The sequence below is a fragment of the Phascolarctos cinereus genome, unplaced genomic scaffold, assembly GCF_003287225.1.
Source record: "Phascolarctos cinereus isolate Bilbo 61053 unplaced genomic scaffold, phaCin_HiC Scaffold_5;HRSCAF=322, whole genome shotgun sequence".
NCBI classification, from domain to species: domain Eukaryota; kingdom Metazoa; phylum Chordata; class Mammalia; order Diprotodontia; family Phascolarctidae; genus Phascolarctos; species Phascolarctos cinereus.
This window is the reverse complement of record NW_027555958.1, coordinates 9792320-9819492: the sequence shown is the minus strand read 5'-3', so window position 1 is coordinate 9819492 and position 27173 is coordinate 9792320. Positions and strand designations below refer to the sequence as shown.

Sequence of the window (27173 nt, the reverse complement as noted above, 5' to 3'; positions counted from 1 at the left end):
GGCAGGGGCACTTTTCCTCTCCACATACAGGGAGCCTCCCTGGCTTGAATGAATGGTACTGAGAGCCAGGGACAGCCCTGGCCTCCCCAGTGCCAAAAGCTGAGAGAAGCTGCAGGGACCCCTTCTTGATTAACCTGTCTGAGTGGGCAGAGACAATGCAGATGAAAGAACAGAGCCCTCGTCTGAGACAAAGCATCTGAACCAGGAACGGAAACTGAAAAGGCGGCAGCTGGCACAGGGCATGTAGGGAGCAGGATGTGACTCTCCATGGTAAGACTGGGTAGGACCCCCCCAAGGCGGAGCCGAGGGTGAAAGCTAGACAACCCCTCGGCGCCTGGCCTGTGCTCTCCCACTGAGACGGATGGACCCAAATGACCACGGCTCCAACCACTTGGGGTCAGCAGCCCCCACGAGGTCCTGCCCCGACTCTAGTAAAATCGCCCTGCTCAGGCCACAGGGTCAGCACCTCAACACAGAACTCAAGGCCGCTGAGGGACAGTGCTGTCCATGAGGTCCAGAATGTTCCGGCCATAACCAGACCTGGAGGGAAAGGACTCTTGATTCCTTTAAAGTTAGATTTGGGGGGGGCTTCCTTCTCAATGAGAAGATCCTAAGGTTTTCCCATTTACTCACACGTTAAGCTTTTATCCTTAACAGATTCCTTCGCCTCTACTGTGTATCATGAAAATGCAAATTAGAATGAGAAAGGAAGAAAAAAGGAATCAAGGCAGCCAATATATAAATTACAAATTTGTTCCAAAATATACTTACATTAAATAGCATCAACATTTCACGAGGAGATGTGCACAAGCGATCCTCTGCCCTCTGGCATGCACCGTGCAGCAGTCCCCAGGCAGGCCGTGGCCGCCCTCCAGGCAGCAGGAACAGCACGCTGCAGCATCAGCGCTGGGCTGAGCAGAGCGGCGCCCCCAGCGTGGCCGTCACAAAGGCGAGGCCAGCTCTAGCTCGGTACCGACCTCTTTAAATTTCTCAAGAATATCATCAATAGGCTATACAGGACGGGTTCAGAAAAGTAAACATTTTAAAGCAAACAACTTTTTTAAACCAAATACACACAAGTTCTTGCTGTATTTATGCGAGTTCTCCATGTAAAATGGACAGTTGGGAAGGTTCTCTTCTTCAGTACAACACGGTCACGGGACGTGTACAAGCCAGTGGGGCAGATGGGGAGTTGAAAGGGGTGGGGAAGGAGGATGCGGAATATTTGTTTTTTCTTTCTTTTTTTTAAGTGATAGATACAACTTGGAGGTGCAAAACCACGGTCCTGCCATCCTTCATCATCTGGCATAACGCTTAATGTAATCTTCAACTTTATTCCGGAAGTCCTCCTGCAGAGGAAGAGAGGGAGTTAATGATACGTCAACGCTCCCAGAAGGAGGACGAGTCTAGCCAAATTACTCTTACTCCAAGTTCCCAGGGGGTGCAGTTAGGGGAAACCACCACAGAAGGCCACCATTCATCCGTGCCACTGAACCAATCTGTGCAGGAGCGTCCTGCGGGAGGAGCAGTGGGCAGGCCAAGACAGCTCCTGTCCACCAAAAGCAGACAGCCGAGCCACTGAAGACTAGACTGCCATCGGGACAAAGGGAAGTCACAGCCTCCGAGAACAGGCCACTTACCATCTACACGCTTCCATTTCTCTGGCTAGTATGTGGACACGATTTTATTTGTGTCCCTGTACTGGGAAGAGTCTGGAAGGTTTGGGATTCCTGTGAAAGAGAACTCATCATGCTGGGGGTGAGGTGGGGCAGGAGGCAGGGGGCTTGGGGCTGGCATCCCGGCAGCCTCTGGGGAGTACGTGACAAAACCTGAAGTGCCCAAAGTTACACGGCCATGCTCCCGGGCAGAGAGGGACGGTCACGCGTAGTGCCGAGCATCCCCCCTCTGGAAGCAAGCCTGGCCCTTGGAGGTCACGAAGCACCTGAAAGCCTCAGTGTTGGGGTCAGCAGTGAGGGACTGATTTTTGGCTGCAGACCTCCTGGAGTGAGGACAAAGGTGCTGAGAAGAGGCGCTTAGGCCAGTGACCGCTGGTCAGGAGCAGCTTTGGGCTACGAGGTAGATGCAGGTGGTCACAAGGGCCAAGCCTCGCCACTTCACTGTTCTGAGTTTTCGGCTACCTAGAATGTTGTGTCACCCTGAAGGCCCACCTCACCTCAAAGGGTTAGATCAATGGGAGCTTTCTGAACTGCTACAGTTATACCACACGGTCTTTACTTGCTGCCTGCCCTCTCACTCTTCTGGCTGTGACCCCGATGCCAGCAATGCACAACAGCTCCGGGCACGTATGAGGACAGGGGCTCACACCCTGGGGGAAACTCATACATCTGACCTGGCCCTTGTCCCAAGGTTGCCTCTCCACAGAGCTCCTTTTCCCATCACTCTTGGTGCTACCAACATCTTTTACTTGTGACCTCCCTGCCCCAGCATGAAGGGCACACAGCCTAGGGCACACAGGGTGGGCCACTGCCCTAGAGAGTCAGAAAAATGGGGCTCCAGTCCAGGCTGCTGAGTGACCACAGGCTGAGAGATCACTGACCTCCACTGAGCCTCAGTTTCTACTCTGTAAAATGCAGGGTAGTTATGAGGAAACTACTAGGTACATCTTTAAGCACCCTACAAATGGGAATGATGGTAGCAGGCACCCAGTCCCTGTTTGCGGCCAGCTGGTGATGCCGGGACTCCCTCGCGTGCTCTGATGGCACTGTCCCTGATGCACTTTTCCAAGGGATCTGTCCGTAGCTGTTCTCTCCTGGGGAGGATCGATCGGTCCTAAGCACAACAGGTTTCTGCACGGCTGCGCTGAGGATTCCTTCAAACCCTCTTTAACTAGGACAGTGAGAAGGGCTCACCTCATCCCCCCACACACCTACTGACCAAGTACAGGCAAACGTTTCCAAGCAGCCAGCGCCACCCCCGTGAGAACGCTCCCCTCGGCGCTCAGTGAGCTGCCTCACACTGGCCGTGCCTGTTCTGTGGCAGACCCCAGCACGATGGGGGGAGGGAGGGGAAGAGGCCGGCCTTGGAGCCCGGCTCCCTAGCCTTAGCGAGGCCCAGCCACGTCAGGAAAGCTGAAATGGCGGTGACGCCAGGCGAACGCAAAAGCCCTAGGAGTCCTGGATGCCTACACCCCCCCGGCCTCATCTGCACCCAAGCTTGGGGTCATCTCTGTTCCGTGCTCTCCTCTGTCCCTCAGCGCACAGAATAAGCTGCCCAGTTCTGATGATGCTACTTCCACCTTCCTCGTGTTTCATCCTCTCTTCTCACTCTGCTCTTAGCATCTCTCACCAGACTGGGAAAAGCCCCCTGGACGGCGTCCTTCCTTTCAATCTCTTTGGATTCCACACGGTTACCAGAATGATCTTCCTGAGACAAAGATAGGACCACGTCACTTCCTTTCTCAAAAACATTCAGGGGCTCCCAGTGAGTCTAAGATAAAAAAGAAGCTCCTTTGTCATTCAAGGTCCCTTATGTCCACTCTTAGGCTGCTCAGCCAAACCCCCAGCTGACTTTTGAACTCGGCCACCACTCACCCACCTTCCTGACTCTGAGCCTCCCCTCCCCACCCCCACTCCTCATCCTGGCTGTCCTTCACCTTACAATCCTCAGCCCACAGACCTAGGATTCCCTGAGGAAAATGTGGTCCTGACTTCTCATGTTTTCCTGGGGCCCTTTTCTAGTTTTCTCATTGGCTTTGTCAAACTTGAACCTAAACCACACGTTTCTATGTACATGTCACCATTTAGATATTTATATCACCAGCAGCTAGCAGTGTTTTATATGGTGGGTGCCCCAAAAAGCTGAAAATCAGTGCAATCTCTACACTGAAGAATAATCAGAACACACCCACACGCAATGAAATAAATCACTTAAAAGTCTGCTCCCTCTTGACCCTGTTTTCAGCACTGGCCAGCACTGGGCGTGGGGAGCAGGGTGAGGAGACTGAATTAAAATGAATTTATCTACATTTTGTTGTTTCACATCTGAAGACAGGATTAACTATGGACCTGTGGCATTAAGCCTCTCCTCCCCTGCCATGGTTTTACTTTCTAGACAGTACTGGGGTGAGGAAAGTTCTTTGTAAATCTCAGAGAGCCACAAGGGTTTTTATGATTATAGGGACCGGATCTGGGATTTCACTGGTCCAAATGGAACTCTCAGGGGAGTAAATTCCTTTTACCAGTGCATGTTGGTCCCTTCTCTGAAATCTGTAGTCTTAAAGAGCTGCCTGGAACCTTCAGAGGTGAAGTTACTTGCCCAGGATCATACAGCTAGTATGTGTCAGAGGCAGGATGGGAATCCACAGCTTTCTGGCTTCAAGGAGGACCCTCATTCCAAGCTACTATATTATACTGGGCATTAAATACTGTCTGAGCAAAACCACAACTCCCTACATTCTCATTTCCATTCCTCGGGTTAAAATGGCCTTCAGTCACCTTTAGGTCATCCCATACTGGCTCTCCCAGAGACATCCCAAACTGAACTTCTATTCCCTTCCTTCCCTCCTCTCCAAGGCAAACCCCTCCTTCCAGGCTGCCAGGGCTGTCACCTTGATGTGACCCTCATTCCTCACTCTCAAAGTCTAATTAGTTGCCAAATCTTGACATTTCTGCCTCTGCAACATCTCTTGCGTCTGACCCCTTTTCTCCACTCAGTTCAGGTGCTCGTCGCCTCTCCCTTAGACCACTGCCACGGCCTCCTGCCTTGAGACTGTCCCCACACCAGTCCATCTTCACCACTCTACCAGCAGTCTTCCTCAAGTGCAGCTCCAACCATGTGACTTCCCTACTTGATTGGCTCCAGCGTTGCTTCCAGAATCAAACAGAGTTCTCTTTTCCGTTTTTTAAAGCCCTCCTCAGCCTGGCCAGACACTGTCTAGTCTCGCTGGACGTTGCTCCAAGTCCTGCACTCTGCAGTGTGAACACACTGGCCCACTTGTGTTTGCTCCCTTCTACCTCCGTCCTCTTGCACTGATGACCCCAGGCCCAGAATGCACTTTTTAAAAAATGCTGTATCATATTTTTTACTTATTTTGTTAAACATTTCCCAATTAATTTTTGATTCTTTTCTTTTCAATTTATGGGATAAAACAAGCATTTCCATAATAACATGGTATAATTTTTAAAAAGATGACTACACATGAAACTGCAAATCTATTATGCACAACCTGTAATCCCTCTTAATATAAAGTTACGTAATTTTTTTTTTCCTTCCCTACCTTCCCTCTCTCTGCAGAATACACTTTCTACCCATTTCTGCCTCAGAGAATAACTTTCTTCCTTCAAGGCCTAGCTGAAGCTTCATCTTCTACATGGAGCCTTTTCTGAACCCCGAACTGCTGGCAACTTCCCTCTCCAAGTCCCTTGTGTTTACCCACTTTGTACTAAGGGCTTCCTTGTTGCCTTCCTTGTTAGAATGTAAGCACTTTGTGAGGATTACTTCAGTTATTAAATTTGTATCCCTAAACCCTAGCACACAGCAGGCACTTAACTAATGCTTACTGATTAAACTGGCCTCAGTTTAATCACACTACTAACTCACACTACTGAATGCACTCCACCTTCTCACTGTGGGGACCTTCACTAATCGTGTCAAAATTCCTCCATGCAGCACACACAAGGTTGCCCCAGCTGGTCACCTTCTATTTCCAGGGCAGGTTTTGGGAGTGTGTGTTATACACAGAGCAGCTGCTCAGGCTGTCATTTGAGGCAAGCCACTCCAATGAATTCCAACATGAAAACATTTTTAATGACAGCTCATTTTAATAAAGCATGGGAGCCTAGAGAGAAAACAGAAAGCACACAGTGTTTTTTTATGTCATTGATGACTGAACAAACATTCTAAAAAACAACTTCCTTTAGCAAAGAAAAAGATGTTATTTCTTTGGGCTGATTTTTTTTTCCTCTAGAGAAGAAACTACCCCAAACACCATCATACATACCAAAGAAAGAAAATGAATAGTGTAAGAGTCTCCAGTTGGGTGAACAAGGGAAGCCCCAGTTAGTCATTAGCGACCTCGAGCATGGGTTGAAATTCATATGCAGATTTTATTTACTCAAGATTAAAAAGGTTAGTAACAGAAAACAGCCCCTTCTTTTCAGGCTCTGTGGCAGGAAACAGCCTCCCAATGAGCAGAATTCCAATGAAAGGCAGTCAAAGACTGGCTTTGTAAAGAACTTTATCCCCAGTGGAGCAGTGAAGGCTGTAAGCTATCGTCATGGAGAGGGCATGGGCCAGGCTTTCACTTTTCCAGGTTCACAGTCATTTTCATTAGCAATGCCTACTTACCTATTCCTAAGAAAACCCTGGTGCATGGGAGGGTGCTCTTTATAATAAACGTTTTCCATGAAAGGAAAAGGGCTTTTGAAGAATACCACACACTGAGTGACAACGGGGAAGTCCCATCACTCACAATGCACTCATTAGGGTGGTGACTCTGGAGAAAAGGCAGGGAGACTGAGAGGCTTCAGGCCAGCAGGAATGAGGACACTGAGCCAGGAAGGATTTCAGCAGAGGCCAGAGAGAAGCAGGCGGGGATGGAGAAGGAAGGAAGAGGCCTCGATGACTCACTCCAAGAACAGGGAGGGCTTTATGGGGAGAGGCTTGCTGTCTTTACTCTCAGAGGGCTGGACTAGGGACAGTGGGCCCAAAGAGGCCGACCTGGGTCAACAGGGGAACAACTGAGCTCCTTAGAGCCAAGTCCTGCTTTGGGAGGTGGCAGGGCCCCTAGCAAAGGGTCTGCAAGCAGAGGATGGATGGCAGAGACGGGACTCTGGTCCAGGTCAGGGAGAACTTTGTGACCTCAGTGCTCTTGTCCATCTGAGGGATTCTGTGACTTTTCTTAACCCAATTTAGCTCAGCAGTGACTATCTAATTTGTCACTAGGTAATTAGGTAAAAATTAATAATGAGGAAGATAAATATAATTTGTTGCAGTTTCTAGATTTAAGAAAATCTAATTAAGAAAACATTACCAGCAACTAAATTAGTATGCATCATCTATTGAAACCTTATTTATTTCCATCTTGAATCACAGGAAAAAAATCAAACTGTAATTTCTGACCTGCAAAAACAATCCTCTCCATGTTAATATCTCTGTGAATCATTTTTGATCTATGCATTAAATCTCCATCTGTCATACAGAGGTTTTCACTAAATGTCAGGCAGGATATAAGATTACATGGAGTAAAACCTCATTAAATCCAAACAGAATGCTCAGGGAAAAAGGTCAATTTGAATTGCATTCCCTGCTATTTTTATAAATAAGTTTTTACTGCAATCTTTTGTTTCCACATAACCTAAATTTCCCTCTCTATCTCTTTCCATTATCTTCTTCCCAGGGAGCCAGCCCATATAATTAAAAATTCTTTTAAGTAAAAAAAAAAACCAAACCCAAAACAACCCTATTTTTGTTAAAGGAAAATAAGGCCCTTGGACAGGATGAATAATAACTGCTTTCGATTATGCAGCATTTGGAATTAAGTCAGATTTGCAGAGAATTCATCTATTAGCACAAATCTTTCTATGGTTAGCAACCACGCATTTGAAAAACATGGAATTAGCTATCAGGGGAGGAAGCGACTTTATTTAGGGGACTGGTTTACTTCCTGGATAAATGTTCTTTTCCTTCTTCCCAGTGCCCCAGATATCTTCCCTCTGTAACGCCCCTTCGGGGGCACTCTCCTCAATCTGGGTGCCCAGAGGGCATCTGCTACGTTAGGTCCTGGGGTAACACCTATAGCTGATGAGCTCCCCCTGGTGCGCTTTCTACCAACAATCACCCAGCAGACAAATAAGCTTTTAGCAAAGGGATTTACTGAGATGGGACAGTGAGACCAGCTGGTACAAAACATACTCTCCTGAAACACATTCTCCTACATTCACACACAGAGCCCCTGGGCAGAGTGGGGGTCAGACTTAGACTACAATGGTCGTCATATGCATACATGTGGGATACAGCGGCAGCAAAAAAGAACTCATTCTTCAGGTACTACAAGGCCTGGGAGCCCTTTCTCTCCTACTACAGTCTTCAGGAAGCTCCTCTTGGGCACAGTGACTCTGGGGGTGGGGGGGACTAGGACCTGGCCCTTTCTTGCATCCATCGCTGCCTTTATTCTTGGCTGAGTGAAGTCACGTTCCTCGGGATGCCTTCCTTCTTTGGGCAATGATCTCTGTCTGTCTATCCTCAGAGCTGTTCCAGCTGGATTCAACATCTCCCCTGCCCCCTGCTGCCCTCCAGTAGAGATGAAGAGGTTTGCCTGCTGGGCCTGGGCTCCTCCAAGAATTGCTTCTTTTACACAAAGAGAGAAGCGGCACTTCTAGTTCTTTCAGCTTGTCATGGGATGTTTCCTGTGGGGCATCAGCTGCTGGGGCTTTATAATCTTCTCAAATTGACAAAGGAAGTGATCACACACTGTTGTGGGACTATAGGAGAATTCCTCCATATTTTGTGACTGCATGACTATATTTTGGGTCTTCTGTGACTTTATCAATTAAGTGTGGGGAGAGAAAGGCTAGCCAGGTAGCTCAGTGGACAGAATAAGAGGCGTTAAGTTAGGAAGACATGAGTTCAAATCTGGCCTCTGACACTTACTAGCTGTGTGACCCTGGGAAAATCACCTTAACCTCTATTTGCCTCAGTTCCTCACCTGTAAAATGGGAACATGCTGGAGAAGGAAAAGGTAAACCACTCCATTATCTTTGCCAAGAAAATCCCAAATAGGGTCACAAAGAATCAGACACAACAAAATGACAGCAACAGCGGGGAAAGAAACTTTCTCCCTTACACTGGCTTACATTCTGGGCTTACTGACAATATCAATTGAGGCTGTCAACTAATTCCTGCTTCTAATAATAATAATAAATATTACATTACACATTATATTATAATAATATATAATAATAACGATAAAGACAAATATAATAACATGTAGATAATGGCTTTAAGGTTTGCAGAACACTTTCTTCGCAATAACCCTGTGAGGTAGGTACTAAATGCATTACTAATCCTCTTTTACAGATGAAGAAACTGAGATCCAGAAAGGCTGGGTCAAACTGGGGCTCCTGCCAGTGCCCCTGGTGCCTTCACCATAAGAATGATGAAGGTCTAAACTGAGAATGTTGGACATCTGAGCTTTACAAGGCCATGCTGCTGCTACTTGATACAAGTTAATACAGGAAGGCTTTGTGCTTTTGTGTATGTGAGACTACAACTCCTGTTACCCAGTTTTAGAGAGTCCCCAGAGGCCCTGAGAGGTGTCACCTCCTTTCCTACCAGTTTAGGGTGGGTAAGGAGAGAAGGTGGAAGAGTGGGGGCCTGTGATTGTTACTGTCACCCCACACAAGGGAGTGAAGACAAGAAGAATGGGCAGGCCACCTCAGAAGCTGCTGTTGTTTTTACCCTTTGGTTATTAACTGTTTTCTCCTTCTCTCATCTTATTTCTATCCCTGACCGTGGCGTGGATGCAACCCAGGGCTCTCCCAGTTTATGGAGGAGTTCCCCAGCTCTATAGCCCCTCACAAGCTGGAAGGACCCAAGGGCTTTGACTGCTTGTCTACTGTTACAGGATTAGCTGGGCCAGGCCAAGAAGACTCATCCACAGTCACAAGATTAGGGTTTTTTTGGCCATGACAACTCCTGACAACCATCTATTAAGTCAGAGACAGGCTGGGAGCATTATCAATGCAAAATGTATCCTCACTAATGAAATCCCCAATCCTCATAGTATTAAAGGGATAAATTTAATATACGGAAAATGTAAATCAAACAATTCAATTAATCAATAAGCATTTAAGTATCTACTGTGGGCCAAGCACTGGCCTCCCGGAGATAAGAGCCTGAGCTAATGACTGCTATTGTGCAAATGTGCTTTAACATTTACATACATTATCTCATCGAAGCTCCCCAATAACCCTATGGGGCAAGTATTCTTAAGCATTACCCTTATTTTAAAAATGAGGAAACTGAGGCTTGAGAGAAGTTAAATGATATGCTCTGATCACATACCTGGTCAAGTTTCTCACTGTAATTAACGTTGTTTTGGACTGGACTTTTGGAAATGATCTGTACTGGTCAATCACGAATGAATGAAAAAACTTTTGTTTTGTTTTGGTTTTGGCTAGGAAGTGGGGTTTAGTGATTTGCCCAGGGTCACACAGCTAATAAATGTTATGTGTCTGAGGCCGGATTTGAATCCCGGTCTTCCTGAATCCAGGGCCGGTGCTCTATCTACTGTGCCACCTAGCTGCTCTGATAGAAGTATTTTTGAAGTACTAACCATGTGTGAAGCACTGGGCTGCCCTCTGGGGATTCAGACAGAAAAGTGAGGCCATTTCTGCTCTCAAGAAACTCACATTCTCACATGAAGGGGTGACACACCGTCAGGGGAGATGGCAAGGCCTGGTCGTCTGGAAGGCAAGCAATGGATTCCGCTGGAGTGAAGAAGGGAGTCGAGGCTAATATACAAATGCGTATTTTTTAGTCATTTTGACTGAATCAATGAAAAAGCATTTCAGGGTTTGCTATGTGCCAGATGCTGCTCTAGGCCTTTGGGAAGCATTCCCTGCTCTCAAAGACCTTTATACTAATATCAGTGACAATCCCCGTGAGGTGTGGCTGCCTGGGGAGTCGTGGGGTTGGATGGTGAATAGAACAACAGGGCAGCTGATTGACATTTCAGGGGCAATGATAATATATATTGGATTACAGTCTTCAGAACAGGAGGAAAGAAGAAAGAGGAGACACCCACAAGCAGCAGTCGAAGATGGTCTTAAGCTCTTCCTGGGTGTGGCCTGGGGGCTGTTTGGAAGGTGGTGAAGAAGGCCCTGCCCGGTGGAAGGTGGCCATGGTGAAGACACAGGGTGCCAGGGGAAGGGCAGACACTCCAGGCAGAGAAGGAACCGTGAGCAAGGGGAGAGGCCAATCACCATCCTCCAGCGCGGCATGCAGGGAAACAAACATGGGGACTGCAGAGGTCCCTGTGCGCCATGTTTGTGAGCAAGGAAATGCTTCATCAGAGGTGTCTTTTAGGACAGATTAGGGCATGGGAAGGGCGGGCCTGGCAGCAGAGCAAGCAGGCCAGAAGTTACCACAAGAGCCCAGCAAAGAGGTCTGGAGGGTCTGGACCAGGAATGGGGACAAGAGACACTGCTGACTTAGTCACTTAGGGCAAAAAGAAGGAATCAACGACCTTGTCTTCAGGGTTTTACGCTTGAGTGACGGGGAAGACGGCAGTGCTGTCAATGGAAAATGGATGAGAAAAGTGGCTTTTTGAGGGGGAAGATAATGTTTTATTAAAGAGGGAATGAAAAGATCCCTTCATTTATTTCATTCTTTTTGTCCTTCAACAGCTTAGCTGATATTTCTTAAGTGACTGAAAATCTTGAAAAACGTCTGAAATCACGCACAAAAGATCATTTCAAGCTTCAGTTCCCAGCCATTGTCAATCACGCTGCAAGTTCGAAGGAGACATTGTAAAAGCAGGGACAAGGCTTGCATTTGTGAGAACAACCACCTCCACTCCCCCAGCCCCCACAGCTCCTTTTGATTGGAGGCTATTTATGACCATAACTTAAATTTTCTGCAGACTTCTGCAATGGAAAAAGATCTTAAAATTAAAAACAAGTCTTGACTGCTGAAAAATTTCTGCTCCATCACTACTGAGGACGTCTTGCCTTCTGAGACTAAGGATTTTGGGGTAACTTGGCCTCATTCATAGCGAGCTTTCATTTTCTAAGCTATTACCTTTGGTGGATGGATCACCTCACTCCAGTGACTGTCACTGACTCCATCCTCCAGAAGGGCGAGGGGCTGGTTCTACAAAGCTAGCGGTGTCCTGGGCTGCACCGGGGGCCAAGGAGGCCCAGAGTGAGGGGCAGGGCTGTCCGACATGCCTTCATTGGTCCACGTCTGGAGGATCACCTTGGGAGAGACACTGACAAGCTGGTGTTCACTCAGAGAAGGGAGAACAACTTGATGGCCAGATCACTCGGGGATCACTTGAAAAGACGGGGATGTTAAACCTTAGAGGAAAAGGCTCTTGGGGCAAACACAATGATTCAGATAGATGAAGAATTGCTGTAGAAAGGCGGCTTGATTGGCTCGCTGCTGCCTCAGAAGGCTGAGCCGGGAGCCAGGGCTGTGTAGAAGGATCCTCAGAAGAGGCTGGAGGCCCACTGGTCAGCAATGCTGGAGAAGGGATTCACATTTAGGTAAAGGGTGAGCTACATGCTGGGGTTCCCTCTCACTCAGAGATTCCATGATTAGCAGATGGAGGGTTGAAGGATTTCACACCTTATTGAAAAGCCACATCCAAAGAATGCTGACAGGAACCCGAAGTAGCTCCCTCTCCTGGCATTCCACAGGCCTCTGTTCTCAGCCCAATATCTTCAATGGATGACTGGATGAAGCCAAGAAGACAGAAGGCACGCCCACGTAGGGTGTGGATGACTCAAAACAGAGAGAAATGGAAAAGCCTACATTTAGGCTAAAAAAATTAATGACTGGACTGCAGGATATGGGAGACCTGCCTTGATGCTCTTCACCGCAGCCTCACAGAGGCACCACCTTCTAGTGGAAGCCTTTCCTTATGGCCCCAAATGCTGCGGTTCTTCCTCTCCCACCATCTGGTATTTGTTCTCTTTACACTTGTTCTACATAAACTTCAATGAGCACTCGTCTCTCCCTTTTGAATGTAAACTCCATGGGAGGAGGGACTGGCTCATTCTTTGTATTTGCCAGGACTTGGTGGTGCCTGGGACACACAGGCGCTTGAAATAAATGCTAGCTGACTGGAACCAAGTTAAAACAGTTCTGAGGTCCCACCTCATGCCCATCAGATTGGCAAGATGACAAAAGAGCAAAACAGCCATTGGTGGAAGGGATGTGGGACGACGGGCCCTAAATGTGCGCTTTTGGTGGGCTAGCCACCCAATCCATCATTCTGGAAAGCAATTCGGAACCACAGCCAGAAGGTCACTAAATTATACATATCCTTGGACTCAGTGACACTCCTCTTAAGCATGACCTCCAAGGAGGACAAGGACAGAAAGGATCCCTTATGGATAAGAACATTTCTAGCTGTACTTCCTGCTGTTTCAAATACCTAAGTGCCTTTGCATGTTGCTGAACTGTGAGCTCTGTCTTTCTGCCTTTCTCTGTATCCCCAGGGCTCAGGCCAGTGCCTAGCACACAGTAGGTGTTTAACAAACGCTTTTCGATGTGACCTAAGTAGCTAAACCCATTGTGATACTTGAATTTAGAGCAATTTTTACTGTACTATAAGAGTCACACAACAATTCAAAAACACGGAGCCTGGTGTGAACCAATGCAAATACAGAAACAGGAGACAAATCATTCGGTGACCAAAACAATAAGGGGGGAAGGGGAGCCCAGGACACAGAAAGCCCTCAGCACTCTGACTTGCCTAGTGACCAATCCTGAATTCAAAAGGCTGAGCATGAAATCCCCCTTCTACCCTGTGCCTGAGAGGTGACAGACCAGACACACAGAACCGGACCTACTCTTGCACATGACACGTGTGGCTTCCTTTTGCCCAACTATACATATTGTTACAAGAGAGGGTTTCTACTCACTAGAGAATGGTGGAATGGGTAGTAGAGTCACAGAAAAAAGTTATGACATTTTATTAACTAAAATTAAATTGACTGCAAATTGTTACTGAACAAGTCTGGGTGGTTCTACTGATGTTCAGTATTATGTTTTCAATAAAACATTTAATTTTTTGTTTTTGTTTTGGTTTTTTTTGGCTAGGCAATGGGGTTAAGTGACTTGCCCAGGGTCACACAGCTAGTAAGTGTTATGTGTCTGAGGTCAGATTTGAACTCAGGTCCTGAATCCAGGGCTGGTGCTCTATCCACTGCGCCACCTAGCTGCCCCCAACATTTAATTTTTTAAAAAAATATAAGGTGAAGTTGTCATGCTGCAAGAGTAAAGAAAAACAAAAACGTAAAAACCAACAGAGGAAAGTCCTCCGGGTTTCAAGGACCCAGGACTTCGTCAGGGTGGCCGCTTCCTCTAGCGGACAGTGTTTTAGAAGACTGCCTTGAGTCGCTGTGGTCAGAACAATTCCCTACACAGCAGCCACCCTCACTGGGATGAGCTCCTCAGAGCTGAGCTCAACAAATGAGGGCTCGTGCTCTGGATAACCCAGGGACCCCGGCGGTGTGGCTTTGCTTGGCTACCCCTGAGAAGCCCAGTGCACAGACACAGAGGCACATACAGCGGGTTCCATGCGCGGCCATAATGAATTCTCACGAGCCATTAGTACCATGGAGAAGCTGCACTGTTACTGTAAGCTGAGGTAAGTCCCTTTCTCTTCTCTGGGCCTCAGTTTCCACATCTGTAAAACAAGGGGGCAGACAGACTAGATGCTCTTTATTATTATTGTTCTGTACTCAGCAGAAGACCTAACATTCCAGAAACAAAAAGAGATTTGCTCGCTGACAGCCTATGCAGTGAAAACCAATCAGTTTTGTTTGCCAAAGCACTGACTCACCTTGTCCCGCAGATGGTGTTCTGCAGCTTCAATATTCAAAGGATCATCAAAATTCAAAAGGTCCTAAAAGCAAGAGAAATGGTGAATTTGTGAATGTCACTCTCCTCTAAGTGACAAGTGATGGGGACAGTGAATGCAGCATAAAACCCTTGGGAGCCGGGAGCTGAGTTTCCTGGCTGCTGATTCAGAGGGAGAAATGGAAGAAAAGGTCCCAGTGAACCAGAACACCATCACACATTCTGTGCTAACTTAGAACTCACTGTTCGATATGAAAACGGGTGTCACAAGGACTGTGGAATCTCTCAGACGGCAGAGACTAGGGTGTAGTAGAAAAGCAATGCCCTAATATCAAAAGACCTGGGTTCAAATTCTGAATCAAAAGAGGGGGTATACAACTCACAGGGCTGTTAACGAGGAAAGCAACCACTCTGGTACTTCTAATGTTGGCATACGCTATTCTGGTGCCACTTTTGGTAATGAAGTAAGTAGAAATAAATCTGCTCTCATAATAAGAATCTTTACCAGTATGTGGCTAAGAACAGGGCTAAGAAAAGTGAAATTCTTCAATTATGAAACTTGTTTAATAAAGCCCTGTTTTGACTCAGTATCATTAATGCCCTATTTTGACCTATTCACTAAGTGTCCTGTATTTTTCATGTTTATGAAAATGTAGACTTAACAACAGCACTAGAAACCTGGTGTAATGCCAAAACAAAACAAAACAAAAACCCCCGAAACCCGGGAGCTTCAGGGCATCCAGGGCTAGGTCTAGGTGGGCCATGCAGAATAAAGCAGCTATATTTAGTCAGATTTGCTCTTATCTTTTAAATTCTTCAAAGACAAACAAACACCAAACAGAACAAGACAGGGAAGAATTACAATGTATTCTCTCGGGAAACGTGAAAAATGACTTCCCTGTAAAATGAGCCACCTCCTCCCAAAGGGATATGTGGATCAAGGGCTGTGTTCCTAACCAAAGATTAGGCACCAAACCACTTTGCAAAGACAACCACTCTAAACCTCATAACCATCACTAAGAAGAAAGAAGTTACAAAAACCCAGGCAGAAAAGGGCTGTTGCTTTATACCTACGCCCTTGGTGGACCCTCAGATCACCTGTGACCTGCCTGTCATAGACACCATAGGCAGGAAGTGGCAGGAGGGGGATTTTAATGTGGGTCGTTCCTCCTCTCAGCCAAAGCTTTCTTCACTCCTGTGGTTACTTAGATATCCTGGTTCCACAAGAAGACTCAAGGGTTGTGAGTATACACTTCTTCAAAAACGCATAAACCAAAACAAATAATAAACAGAAAAAACAGTACTGAACATTTAGCAAAGTGCTTTACACACATTATCTAGTTTAATCCTCACTATAATCCCATGTATTAAGTTACTTACAAATATATTACTTAGATGATTTCATTAACAACGATTTTGGCTTCTCAGAATGTAGAAAAGCCTCTGGAAGGCCCAGGTCATTTACAAGGGTGTGTGAATTTCTCAGGACAAAGAATATAATCCCACTGACTGACATATAATAAACCTTACAACTTCACAATATTTTACACCGTAAAATTTTTTTTTATTACGCCACATGTCTCCTTTTGCTATTATCACTTTGTATAATTCGGCACTGAGTTCATGAGAGTTGGACACATATTCCCTAATTCTTTATGACAAAACTACATTCTTACCACAATGAACAGTAAACACACATTTGCTGAAAAGTCTGCTTTCCCAAGTCTAGCCTTGATTATAACTCAACAATTTGTTTTGGTAGGGCGAATGGGGTACCGCATCCTCAGCCTTCTCACCCCACGTGAAATAAAATAGGAACAAAACAAATATGTGCTGTCTAACAAAGCCAGTTCCCACACTGGCCTCATCTAACAACGTATGGCTCACTGTCCCTTGAATCTGTGAGCTCCCTGTCTGGTAGGGAGCCAGCTTCAGTCCTCTGCATTTAAGAAGCTGGTCATTGAACTGCTCAGAGTGCCGGTGTATTTCAAAGCTATTTTTCTTTACAATGTAGTTATCATATCAATTGTTCTCCTAGTCCTGCTCTCTTCATCCCATATCAGTGCCATTTTCCTAGTTTTCCCTGAAATGACCTTTTTATAATTTATGATGCAATTAACAATCTTAATTGTGAATGTGAATGAGATAAACTCCCTCATAAAATGGAAAAAGATAGCAGAATGGATCAGAAATCAGAATCAATGTTTACAATAAACACACCTGAAACACCTAGATTCACAAAGAGTTCAAAAAAGGGGCTAGAACAAAATCTCTCCCACTTCAGCTAAAGTAAAAAAGGCAGGAATAACTGTCACAATCTCACACCAGGCAACAGCAAAAATATACTTAATTAAAAGAGATAAACAGGAGATAAACAAGAGACAAATTACATTTTGCTGACAAAGTATCACAAACAATGAATTAATATCAATATTAAACATATGCGTTTTGAATGACAAAATAGCTAAATATTTAACGAAAGTAAATGAGTTACAGGGAGAAATAGCAAAATCTAATAGTGGAGTATCTCAATGTATATCCCTTTAAGACCCAGATAAAATCTAACCAAAAGGTAAACAAGAAGTCAAGCGTGTGAAAATAATTTTAGAAAAGTTAGATAAACTTCCAGTGATTACTGAATCGGAATAGAAAGGAGTATACATATTTCCAGCTATGAATTACACTTTTGCAAAAATTGACCATGTATCGGGACATTAAAAATTTCACAAATTCAGAAAAGCAGAAATACTACATTCACTCTTTATGGACCACAATGCAATAAAAGTTATATTCAATAAAGGTTTGCTGAAGAAACAATGAAAAATTCATTGGAGACTAAATAATTTAATCCTAAAGAATGGGCTGGTCAAAAAACAAATTATAGAAATCATAATTTCATTAAAGGTCAACAAAAATAAAAAAAAATTTTGGGATACAGCAACAGTTTTTAGGGGAAAATTTAACACTCTAAACACTTTCATTAATAAAAGCCAGAGAGAATGGATCAACAAATTGAATATGTAACTAAAAAAATTACAAAACCAACAAACTGAAAACAAAACCAAAAAATATGCAAAACTCAACAAAATAAAACTACTAGCTAACCTAATAAAAAGAGAGAAACTAAATCCCTAGCATCAAAAATGAAAAAGGTTAATTCAAAACAAATGAAGAAATAAAGGAAATTATTAGAAACTATTTTGCCCAGTTATGTGCCCCAAAAACTGACAATCTAAATAAAACAGATGACTATTTACAAAAATATAAAATGCCCAGCTCAACAGAACAAGAAATAGAAGAAGTCAATAATCCAAATCAGAAAAAGAAACTGAATAAGCCATAAATAAGCTCCTGGGAGGGGGGTGGTAGCAGGGAAGGGGGTAGACTTGAGATCACATAGACCTATAAACAAAATCTATCAACTATTTAAGGTACAATTAATTACAATATTATATAAAATGTGTGGGAAAAATTGGAAAAGGAGTCCTACTAAATTTCTTCTACGTTACAAATATGGTCTTGATACCTAAACCACATACCATAATTTGTTCAGCTATTCCCCAATTGAAGGATGGAAGTTTACAGTTTTATGATACTACCAAAAGTGCTACTACAAATATTTTTATATGGCTTCTGTTCTTCTTTCTGTGATCCCTTTGGAGCAAAAGTCTCACCCGGAGGATGAGGATAACATACTATATGTTAGGGTACTATGTAAATATAAGCTATTATTACTAGCTTTTACTAGGTTTTCAAAGGGGTTTAAATCAGGTGAGTTTTCAGGCCACTGAAAAATGTTTATTTCCAACTCTTGGATAAATTTCTCAACAAGTCTGTTTTTCAGTATATCATCAACGCATGTACGAGAGTCCTTATTCCCTCAAATGGAGGACAAAGCTCACTAGAAACAAAAAATCTCCCAAATATTTCTGGGTGGTTGTTTTAAAGCCTGATGAAGATGCCCAGATCTTACAGGCTTGACTTGGGTCGCTTCTGCTAATGGTTTTGGTATAGCCTTGAATGAAAAAGTGGGCTTCATTGGTGAAAATTTCCCTTTTCCATTCTTCAGTGCTCTAGCTTTTGCACGGTCGTGTCCATGACCAGCATTTTTTCTTTGTGGCAGATGTTCTTTCTGCTGCTCTTCCAAACCCAAGGAGCCTGAGCTCGTCTGCCAAAGAAGTCGTAACAAGCCCTCCAGCTGCTGTGCCCCTCTAGAGTTTTGCTTCTTTTCTGAAGATTACTGAGGCTGTTTTGTAGCTATCGTCTGTCTGCTCTCAGTGGTGTTTTTTGCTCTTGACGGCCCTTTATTTCTTGTAGGGCTGATTCCGTTTCATTGCAGGTTTGAAGGATTCTTGAAATACTTGGCTTTTTTTTATTGTAACAGCAGCAGTGATATCTCTCACGGGGTACTCTTCAGCAACTACCCATTCTCCACATTTCCTCAGAGTAATATCCATTTTTTTAAAACCACAATAAAAGGAGGATGCTAAGCATGAGCATACGGCACAAAATTCAGCCTAAACCAGCCCCCGCTGGTCGAGGTCCAAACTTCTGAATCAGCCTCGTGTAGGCAGAAGCACAAAAGCATGAATGGAAAATTAAACCACATCCAAGCACTTTGCACAATGAAGTCATCTAAGGGAGTGTTTCTCCCTCCACACACTTCCCCATCCTGAGCAGACACAGGATGGCTCCACTCCGCTGCCGGCCGATCTTCCATCTATTCTCTGGCCTATTCCAACTGAAGTGTACGTCCTCTTCCTGCCAAAGGGGGAGCTCCATGAGGGCAGGGGGTGTTTTTGCCTGTCATTGTATTGCAGGGTTTAGCCCAGTCCTTGGCACACTGGACCTAGGACAAGCTTGCTGGCTGAACCTCCGTCTCTGCTGTGGCCCCTAGGCTCTGACAGGGGAGCCTCACTCCCTTCCTCACAATTTCCAGTACATGCTGTCTCTACTCCCCTCCCCTCCTCACAACATAAACTGGGAAGGGGCGCTCTTGTGTGCTAGTATTGGCATCCCCAGGGCTTAGTACAGTACATGGCACTTGTAAGCACTTAATAACTCCTTTGGTCAGTCAATCCACATTTATTAAGCACCTACTGTATGCAGAGCACTGTGCTAAGCACTAGGGATACAAATAAAGGGAGATACAAAAGACAGTCCCTGCTCTAAGCTACACAGACAGGAGAAATTGGAAACACACAGAGAGAAGGCATTAGAACGAAGAGGGATAAGGAAAGGCTTCCTGCGACCAGGATTTTAGCTGCTTCTTGAAGGAAGCCAGGGAAGCCCAGAGACAGAGATGAAGATTTGCAACAAAAACGATGGTTTCTCTGGCCAAAAGTATTCTAAAAAGTAATGTTATGTTTCTCTCTCTACCGTCTCCTTCCTCATAAAATGGTTCAGGGTCACAGCACAGAAGGCCACCAGGAAACGGTTAAGGCCTGTTAAGTTTCTGAGCCCTGGGGCAGCTTTAATCTGCTAACAGGTAGAAAGTCATAGGAAATAATTCCTCCGCCATTGAGGCCATTTGTAAGGGGACTTTACAAATCACGCAGGATGGCTAAGAGAGTCCTCCTGGTTGACTTCACTCTTTATACTGTAGAAACTGCCTAATGCAGACAGATAAAGTAAGGGCAGGACGGAGTCAGAAAACTGCGAACGACCACAGTGGGGACTGCCTTTGTAGTCCTGAAAACTGATGACTGTAGCCACTGTGGAAGCAGACAAGTAAAGGCATCCACCCAAGTCCTTACGTGACCACACTTAAAGCAGGGCAGCCACGGGGGTAGAGGAGAAGACGTGGTGGGCCAGGCAGCCTCTAAGTAACTAGAGACAAGGCTCTGGACAGACAAGGTGACCGAGACAGATGGAGAAGAGGCTGTTCAGTGATGGTGGAGGCATACACACTAGCTGTGTGACCTCGGGCAAGTCCCTTAACACGTTTTGCCCTTGCAAGTTTTCTGTGCTGATGAGATCACAGGTATTCGGCAAACTGGCATGTATTTGATGTAATGTCTAAAATTAGTAGGCAGGAGAATCGACAAAAATCGACATTAAATGCATTCTCATACTTACGGTAAATAAAGAATTTAATCCCCACACAACATCCTGAAATAAAAAACAAACACGCATTAGGCTCCTGTGAAAGCTTGGCCCCACCAGCTCATAATTAAGACACATGTTACATCACAACAAATGGCCTTCAATAGGTCTTCTTACTCCTAACCTGCAAATTAAAATAAACCTCACTTGGGACAAAAGAAGGTCTGGGCTGGTTGTGCTAAGAAGCTGAAACAAAGAGGAAACTCTGAGATATAACTGAGTAACATAAAAGCCTGGCCGTGAAGCTGGCTCTGAGGATCATTCGGTCTGATATTTGGGGTCACGGACAAACTGGTCCTCCTCCAGGTAAATCCCAAATGCCCTCGGTAGCCACGGTAGCTGACCACTGCTCTGCGCCCCTTCTGGGGGCAGGGCCCACCTCAAGTGAATGATTCACAGAGGGAAATGCTACTTTTTAAAAAAAAAGATAAAAAAATATATTTTTAGATCATTGAAAACCTCCCCCTTCCTTGATGTAGCCTACATGTCCCTCCCTGGAAAGGTTCGAGGTAGCCGGGTGCAGGGGTGAGAGTCCTGGCTAGAGACAGAAGGCCTCCGTCCCTACACTTATCCCTCTTCCTCTGGAGGTTTCAGGTCCCTCCCCAGTTGAATGAGGGAGCTGGTCGAGGTGACTCATCATGATGACCCCTACTTAGTCACTGCCTGCCTTCCTCTGCCGCTCCCTGCCTGCCTGCTATTCCTTCCATCATTTAATTTCCCTTCTTGAGATTTTCTCCAGCTTCTCGGAGGCAGCAGCCATAATGCCCTGTGGCATTCCAGGTATGGATAGGCTGGTATTTATTAATTATTGTAGATTTATTTCTTTATAACTTATTATTGTAGATTATCAGTAAGAATATCATCTTTATCTCTCCCAAGCTCCTGACACCTTTCAGGAGAAGCCCCAACATTCTGAGGGCTTTGAGGCTCATGGTGGTGTCTTTAACAGGACATGACAGGGCAGACTGACTCCTTGTTGGGTCCTTGGCAGTAACTGATTCATATCTAAATGTTTGAGGTTTTGGTTTTTTTTTTTAAATAAACATACATAATTTGCTTTTAAATATGAAATTATACAAATGGAGTTGGGTTGGTATAAACACAAGCCCACGTGTCCTAACAGACATGTTACAGGCAGCCGGTCACCAGAGAGAGGACCCAGCTGTCACCTCTGGCCCCCTCTGCCTGATGGTATCACATCACCAGCCTGGGAGGGAGGCTACAGCAGCAGCAGTGCCCTCCTCCCTCTGCCCAGCTCCTGCTCTAGTCTGGCTGGCACCCAGCACAGGTGGATGGTTTTAAGCATACTATGAGGCCCTTGTGCACAATAAAGCTCTCTGTTCTCCTATGCACTTGAGGGCTTGGTGAGATCTTCCTGCATTCCACCCACCATGCCCTGGCTCTTCACAGAAGTACCTGTATGTCAGGGGTGCTGAGAAGCTGTGAGCCTCAAAGCTGTGCCTAAATGCCAGACGCTAGAGTGGCTATTAATATTTATCAGGTGGACGACAGCAAAGGTACCTCTATCTTTTCTTTGCTTCCCACGAAACCTACAATCTACAAAGCAATCTCCCAAGGGAAAGGTATGACTCCTCAGCCTGAGGATCAGAGTGGGGTATGAACAGCAAGAGCTGATGAAAGGCAGTCAACATGTCTAGGCTCTAGGGAGACAAGTACATCATGGACATACAAGGTCTTCATCCAAGTTGTAGGTAAAAATGTTGAAAAGGACAGGGTCCAAGTCACAGCCTTATAACAGACCACCAGATGGACTCTTCCAGGTTGTCACCACTCCATCAACTGCCATGCTGCAAATAACTGTTCAATGAGGTAAGACACCCAAGTTATCCATCAGAATCCACACCAGATCTCTACAATTTGCCCAAAGGGATGTTATGAGAGACTTTTTGTGAAATGTCTTGTTGATGATTTCTGGTCAAGATGCCTACCCAAACGGAAGTTGATCACCTGTGTCCTCACTTAAGAAAAAAACCCAAACCCTAAAAATTGCACCAGACCAAATGACCAAGAATTCAGAGAGAAACTATGGCAGATGACTTTTTTACATCCCCAAACTGACTCTGCAGAGAATTAGCCAGAAGCCCCCAGGCAAAAGGAAAGAGCTCTAAGCAGACCAGTGCCAGCACAGGCAAACCCGATGGCAGCCTCCCAATGTGTCCAGGCATGGGTCAGAGACATGAGGAGCCTGCAAGGTTCTATGTGCGGAAGCACCAAGAGAAGGGGCTCCAGTGTGGGTGGATGCTATAGTGGGGACCGTGGAAGCCCCAGGAGTGGTAGTGACCAGGGAGATGAGGGCACACACAGACCCAGGGGCCCAGGACCCCTCTCCCCCCCAAGGACCCGGGCTAACCTACTCTGAGCGCACCCTTACCGTCCGGGTGCCAAGGTCCCTAGCGCTATCCTGAAAACAGAGGACACAACCTCAAAGATCTAGGGTGGCAAGTGGGGGGACAAGCGTGGTAGGTGGGGGTTATCCCAGGAACCCCAGGTAGTCCAGAACCAGACCAAGCGAGGCTTACTATCCCATTCAAAAGCACAAGAGGTGGCCTGGCTCTGGAACAAAGCTTTAATTTAGGAACTAAGGCTGGAGAGATAAGCAAAAAGGACACACAGATCAATATGGATATAAAGAATTGTAATGAACCCAAAGGTACCCCAAAATCCACATCGGAAGAAGAGAACAACTTCATAACAACGGTGAGCAGAGACTTAAAGGGAAAACTTGATTCCCCACAAAGACTATGTGACTACCCTAAAGAAATGAAGCCAAAGAGAATGAAGTAGGAGACTATGTCACCCAGAAAAGAAAGTGGTCCACCTTACCCAAGTAGCAGGCTGTCTAAAAGGCAGCGTAGATGGAGATGTTAACGACTGTTATTGAAAAAGGAGAAGAACGTATTAGGTGTTTGTTATCAAAAACAACCTGGTGAACAGGGCAAGTGAAGATCACTGGTCTCCTTGAGAACCATTGTGCAAAGTCAGCCCTGGGTGCAAAGACAGTGTGATGGACCTCATGACCCTTAGACTCTGGGCATGGGGCTGCCAGCCTGCACAAGATGGCACGCCCATGTGTACCAATGCCATCTGCTCATTGCACTCTACGAGTACTAATCACAATACTCCTGCCCTTCTATGGAAGCTATTTCCTCCTGTCTGTAAAAGCAGTGGGCAGTTTGAATTCCGGGTGGGCAGTAGTCCAACAGCCCAGCCACCTTAGCATGCTAATAAATTCCATTTGTCTTATTTCCTAAGTGGTACTTAGGTATTTAGTACTTAGGGCCTCAGAGAGGCCCTAACTAAAATTTTGCTTAACATCAAGATCAAAAAATTTTAAAAGTCTGAATACTATATTGTACCTCAAGAAATCAAAAGTGAAAGCTACTGAGGTCTCTTAAAACTAAATGGCAAAATGAAATTGGAAAGAATATCAATGGCCTCATGAAAGCAAACCCTCAAATGAAAATTCCCAAGAGCATCACAGCCCAAATCCAAAGCTTCCAGGTCAAAGAAAAAATATTACAAGAGGCCAGAAAGAAACAGGTTAGGTATGAGGCCCTCACAGTTGGGGCCATTCAATATTTCATGGCTTCTACTAAAAATAAGCAGAGATCTTGGGAAACAATATTACAAATGGCAAAAGAAATCAGCTCACAGCCATGAATGGCCTGCCCCACCAAGCTGGGCTCTCATCTTACAGACTGTCCTTTGCCTCTTTTTGTGTCTCCAGTGCTTTGCACAGTGCTTGGCACCCAGCAGGTGCTTAATAAATGTTGATTAATTGATTTCAGGGAATCCTGGGAGGTATGAACTGATGCCAAGAGGTGAGCAGGACCACAACAATTTATACAAGGACAGCAATGTGGTAACAAAACATGACTCCTAAGGACTTGAGAACTCTGCTCAAAGCCATGGCCAACCACGTCTTCAGATCGATGATGAAGCATTTTACCCATCTTCTGATGGAGGGGATGGAAACAAGAAGCAGAAAGAGACACATTTTGGACATGGCTGTGGGGCAGAACTGCTTTGCCTGACTACGCTTATTTGTTCCAATGGTTTTCTATATCTTCTATGTAAAACTGAAGGCAGAAAAGGAAGGTGAGCAATAGTGACACTCCCCCAAAAGGCACAAACATTTTAAAAATGCAAAGAAGAGAGGGGAAAGAAATCCAGGAGGAAGCAAAGGCACGTAGGGCGGGACTTCTGAAAGTCCTGTGCTGAACTCTACACTTACAAAAATCAAATGGTATGAAATGGACGGTCACAAGTGCATACACAATACTGCTGTGTGTGGGGGAATGTCTTCTGAAATTGCTGGGCCTTCTCCAAAGAGAATGCTTCCTAGGCCTGGATCTCATTTCCCAGAAGCACTTCTTAAACCTGAACTGAGATTTTTCAGATGCTAATCTAGAGCTAAGAGGTGACTGATTAGAAATGAAAACCCAATTAGTCTCCTTAATATCAGGGAGGATATGGCTGCTCATTTTCTAAATATGATGAATAGGAAGAAGTCAAGAAGTTATCAGCCAAATTATATCTTTAACTCTTTCCTATCACCTGCCCGCCCTCATTTCTACCAAAATGTCATCCTTTTAAGAAGGAGTTTAACAGCTAGGTGGCGCCATAGTGCACAGAGCATTGGTCCTGGAATCTGGAAGACTCATCTTCCTGAGTTCAAATCCACCCTCAGACACTACTAGCTGTGTGACCCTGGGCAAGTCACTTCACCCTGCTTGCCTCAGTTTCCTCATCTGTAAAAAGAGCTGGAGAAAGAAATGGCAAACCACTCCAGTATCTCTGCCAAGAAAACCCCACGTGGGGTCACGGAAGAGTTGGATCTAACTAAAAACGACTGAATGACAACAACAAATTAAGAAGGGATCGACAGAACAGAGATTCTTGCTGGAAATGGATGGGAGAAATGAAGAACATGCATCTGATTATTATCATCAATGCAATGATCTAAAAGAATGCTAATTTGCAAATATTTTATTACTTGAGGCCACTGAATTGAAAGTTTAATGAAGAAACTAATAATTGGATCCCAAACTAAAAAGCGATCTTGAACACTGCTTTTCACACAATATTTGCTTATTGTTTTTTAGATTTAGTTCTGACATTTTAATCTTTCTATATATTCTAGGCTGTTTCAAAACCAGTTGTATTATCAAATAATTGGAGAAATAATTTAGATTTTAGGGAGGAAGAAAGCGCCTTTCAGGACTCTGCTCATGTTTCCTCCACGCCTCGTGAACGATCAAGATTGAGACTGAGTGTCCGGGTAGTCGATGCTAGGCCTCCATTATGCTTTCAGGCTGAAAAAGCAAATCCCCTATATTGCAAATAACAACGTTTTCACGTACAAAATACCTAAATTATGGTGGCTCAGTCCCACCACAATAAATGTTTCCTTCAGGATCTTCAATTTTTCCTTCCATTAATGAGCTATGCTTCTGTTGTTCAGTTGTTTAAGCCATGTCTGACTCTTCGTGATCCCCATTTGGGGTTTTCCTGACAAAGACAGTGGGATGTTCTGTTATTTCCTTCTCCAGCTCATTTTACAGATAGAGTACACTGAGTTAAACAGGGTCAGATGACTTGCCCAGGGTCACACAGCTAGTGTCTGAGGCCACATCTGAACTCAGGTTTTCCTGCCTGCAGCCCTGGTATTTTTCACTATGGCACCACCTAGACACCCCCTTGATCCATACTTGGAGCCTACTGTCTAGCTCTAAATACTCAAGATAAGTAGCTCCCATGAAACATTCAACAGTGCACACAGAAGTCAATACAAAGAAACTATTTAATTTTAAATTCCTCAATGCACTTAACTATTTCTGAGTAAACAGCTTGATATAGTTCCTTGCAAATACTTTTAAAATTATTTAAGAAAAAAGAATGAAGACTGTCACTCAGGGGCAGAGGAAGGCTATACATTTATGTTTCTTGCAATTATTTTGTATTGGTCGAAATACTGCTTTTTATAAAACCAAGAAATAATATTTTTCCAGAATCCATCATATTTATGAAGAGTATTAAAGAAGCAATATGCATTAGTTCATGCCTTGGGAAACAGGAGGGACCAGAAAAGAAAAGGGAAATCCCCCATTCAGACAAGGGTAATTTTATATCAATTCCATCTATGCTTTGGGCAAGCTGGTGAACTGACTCTGTGATGTGGGGAGCTGCAGGAGTATTTCTACAGCTGAGATGTGGGGAGCAACCTAAAGATTGCTGGGCTTACCAGCTGCCACACAAAACTGCCCAGGTTCTGTCTGGGGGCAAACATACCTACATTCACAGAATCACAGAACCCAGAGTTGGAAGGGACCTCAGCCACGGTCCAGCCTGTCCTGTCCCTACGCAAGAATCCCATCTATACCACGACAAGGGGCTGAATAACAAGAAGCCAGTGGACTCAGGCTATGGCCAGACTGGATTGGGCTCCAAGGAGCTCGAGCAATCTGCTTCTTCCCTTTCTCTCTTCCTCCATTTCA

The 27173-nt window shown here is 45.0% G+C and overlaps 1 protein-coding gene across 2 annotated transcripts in view; it reads right to left on the bottom strand.

Moving 5' to 3' along the window:
* Nucleotides 1-737: 737 nt before the first annotated feature.
* The window catches only part of UBE2F (ubiquitin conjugating enzyme E2 F (putative)), a 123892-nt gene continuing 97456 nt past the window's right edge, over nucleotides 738-27173 (bottom strand). Inside the window, exons 8-10 of one of the 2 annotated variants that reach the window (XM_020972127.2) lie at nucleotides 20629-20661; nucleotides 14534-14596; nucleotides 738-1349 (exon numbers count right to left, since the gene is read on the bottom strand). In XM_020972127.2, the coding sequence (XP_020827786.1) occupies nucleotides 1299-1349; nucleotides 14534-14596; nucleotides 20629-20661 (147 nt within the window). In that variant the 3' untranslated portion in view covers nucleotides 738-1298. The remainder of the gene's footprint in view (nucleotides 1350-14533; nucleotides 14597-20628; nucleotides 20662-27173) is intronic. The other variant, XM_020972128.2, reaches the window with a different exon arrangement.